Below are 2,079 nucleotides of genomic sequence, written 5' to 3'. Positions count from 1 at the left end.
TCTTTCTCTATTGACCTTGGTCAACAGCTTCAAATGTGCAAAAATTAAAAATGGAAAACAAAATAAGCGAGCAAATAAGTATCTTAACCAGTACTTTGCTTATTTTCCGAAACGTCTGCGCCAAGAACGTCTGCGCCAAGATCTTCTGCGCCAGGATCTTCTGCGGAAGCTACGTCTGCGCCAGGATCTTCTGCGGAAGCTACGTCTGCGCCAGGATCTTCTGAGGAAGCTACGTCTGCGCCAGGATCTTCTGCGGAAGCTACGTCTGCGCCAGGATCTTCTGAGGAAGCTACGTCTGCGCCAGGATCTTCTGCGGAAGCTACGTCTGCGCCAGGATCTTCTGCGGAAGCTACGTCTGCTCCAGGATCTTCTGCGGAAGCTACGTCTGCGCCAGGATCTTCTGATGAAGCTACGTCTGCGCCAGGATCTTCTGCGGAAGCTACGTCTGCGCCAGGATCTTCTGAGGAAGCTACGTCTGCGCCAGGATCTTCTGAGGAAGCTACGTCGGCGCCAAGATCTTCTGCGGAAGCTCCGTCTGCGCCATGCAGGATCTGATACAGAGCCGTCTTTTGCTATTTGCTCAGAATTGTCTAAACGAGACCATTTACAAATATCAAGAAAGACCTAAAAAGTTAAGGAAAGAAACGCCCCAAGGAGAATCTGGGGTCAATTGAGCGTGTAGCTAACACGCTTCTCTGTGGATTCAAATATGCATGATTCAATAGGGCCCAAGACAATTCCGGAATCACGATTTTAACGTCTCAAAGATCGGCCCAGCCTTACAAAGAATTGAATATTTGCATATCTATTTGCATATCTTGTCGTTTTCAACAAAAGTGCCAAGAACTATAGACCAAAAGTTAAAAGTCTATAGTACCTTCAGATAATTCAGTGTCCTCTTCCGGTTCTGTAGCATCATTTTCCTCTTCCGGTTCTGTAGCATCACTTTCCTCGTCTTCAGAGGGCTCTTCAGCTTCTGGGTCTTCCTCTTCTTCGCTTGCAGAATCTTCCTCTACATCAACCTCTTCCGGAACACTCTTCTCCGCCACCTCGTTGGTGTTTTCCTCGACAGTTGCACCTAAAAGATTAATTTAATCCCGGTGTAAGCTTAACTATTGAAGATTGTTACTTGAAAAGATCACAATGGCATTTGCTAAGTAGGAATTTTCTTACGTGAACACTTTGATAAAAAGCTGCATATTCAAACGATGTTTTAACTTTGTATTACAAAGCAAAGTATTTGACCTAGTCTTTCTATTCTTTCTTTAAATAGGGTATTTTGAGCAATGATTGTCTGGGAATAAACTTCAGCCTCAAGGTTTATACGGCACGTAACATAGCGAGTAAGAACACCGATTATAGAGCGTTTGGCGTGGCGTCTTTGCTTTGAAAAATTAACAAAAAACATTGCGCTTTACACCAGAATTCCATTTACTTACCAGTGTAGCCAGGGGTTATTTACTGTATAGCAGCTATACATTTAATTTACATCATCCAACAGCCCCACCAACGATCGTTCAAATCAAATCGTTCAAAAACTCTATCTTAATAATTCTAAACGAGTGCATGGATCTTTCTTCGCAAGTTTCTTTACTAAATGATAGCAAGCAAGGCTGCACCTACCGTTGATTGAAATGACAAGTCCAAGAAGGACACAAAACAGCAACACGGCCTTCATCTTGGAACAGGATCACAGCGTTCTCAGCCCAAACCTGCCCTAGCACCACTCTCCCCACACAGAATATCTCTATTCTGTGCCTCGAACTGCTAACACAGCGCGATTCTGTTCATTTATACCCTCAAATCTCGACTTCCGGTTGGCGTAGATACTTTTTGACCAATGGACCGCCCTCTCTGCTGTCACAACCAATCACTGTTCTGTTCCACGCCCTTGAGATGTTGCCTAGCAGAGATGTTGACGAACTATTTACCGCAGGGATGGATCTCTTTGAATGAGATAAGGAACACCACAACACTCTGAGAACAAACAACAAAGTAAAAATAAGGAACTTCGTAGATAGAGATTATGGATAACTAACTTTTTGCCCAAGCATACTGGGCTTCACCACTGGGCTTCTC

At 44.1% G+C, this 2,079-nt stretch overlaps 1 protein-coding gene across 1 annotated transcript; it reads right to left on the bottom strand.

Moving 5' to 3' along the window:
* On the bottom strand, positions 1-1,791 carry LOC135693021 (uncharacterized). The gene is made up of 3 exons (XM_065211395.2): positions 1,624-1,791; positions 878-1,078; positions 1-590 (listed from the first exon to the last, which is right to left on the bottom strand). The coding sequence occupies exons 1-3, from the start codon at positions 1,676-1,678 to the stop codon at positions 100-102; spliced, it is 747 nt and encodes a 248-aa protein (XP_065067467.2). The 5' UTR covers positions 1,679-1,791; the 3' UTR covers positions 1-99.
* Positions 1,792-2,079: the final 288 nt, after the last annotated feature.

The sequence above is a fragment of the Rhopilema esculentum genome, chromosome 9 (genome assembly GCF_057945365.1).
Source record: "Rhopilema esculentum isolate cy_ngs chromosome 9, ASM5794536v1, whole genome shotgun sequence".
NCBI classification, from domain to species: Eukaryota; Metazoa; Cnidaria; class Scyphozoa; order Rhizostomeae; family Rhizostomatidae; genus Rhopilema; species Rhopilema esculentum.
This window is presented reverse-complemented; position numbering and strand designations above follow the sequence as displayed.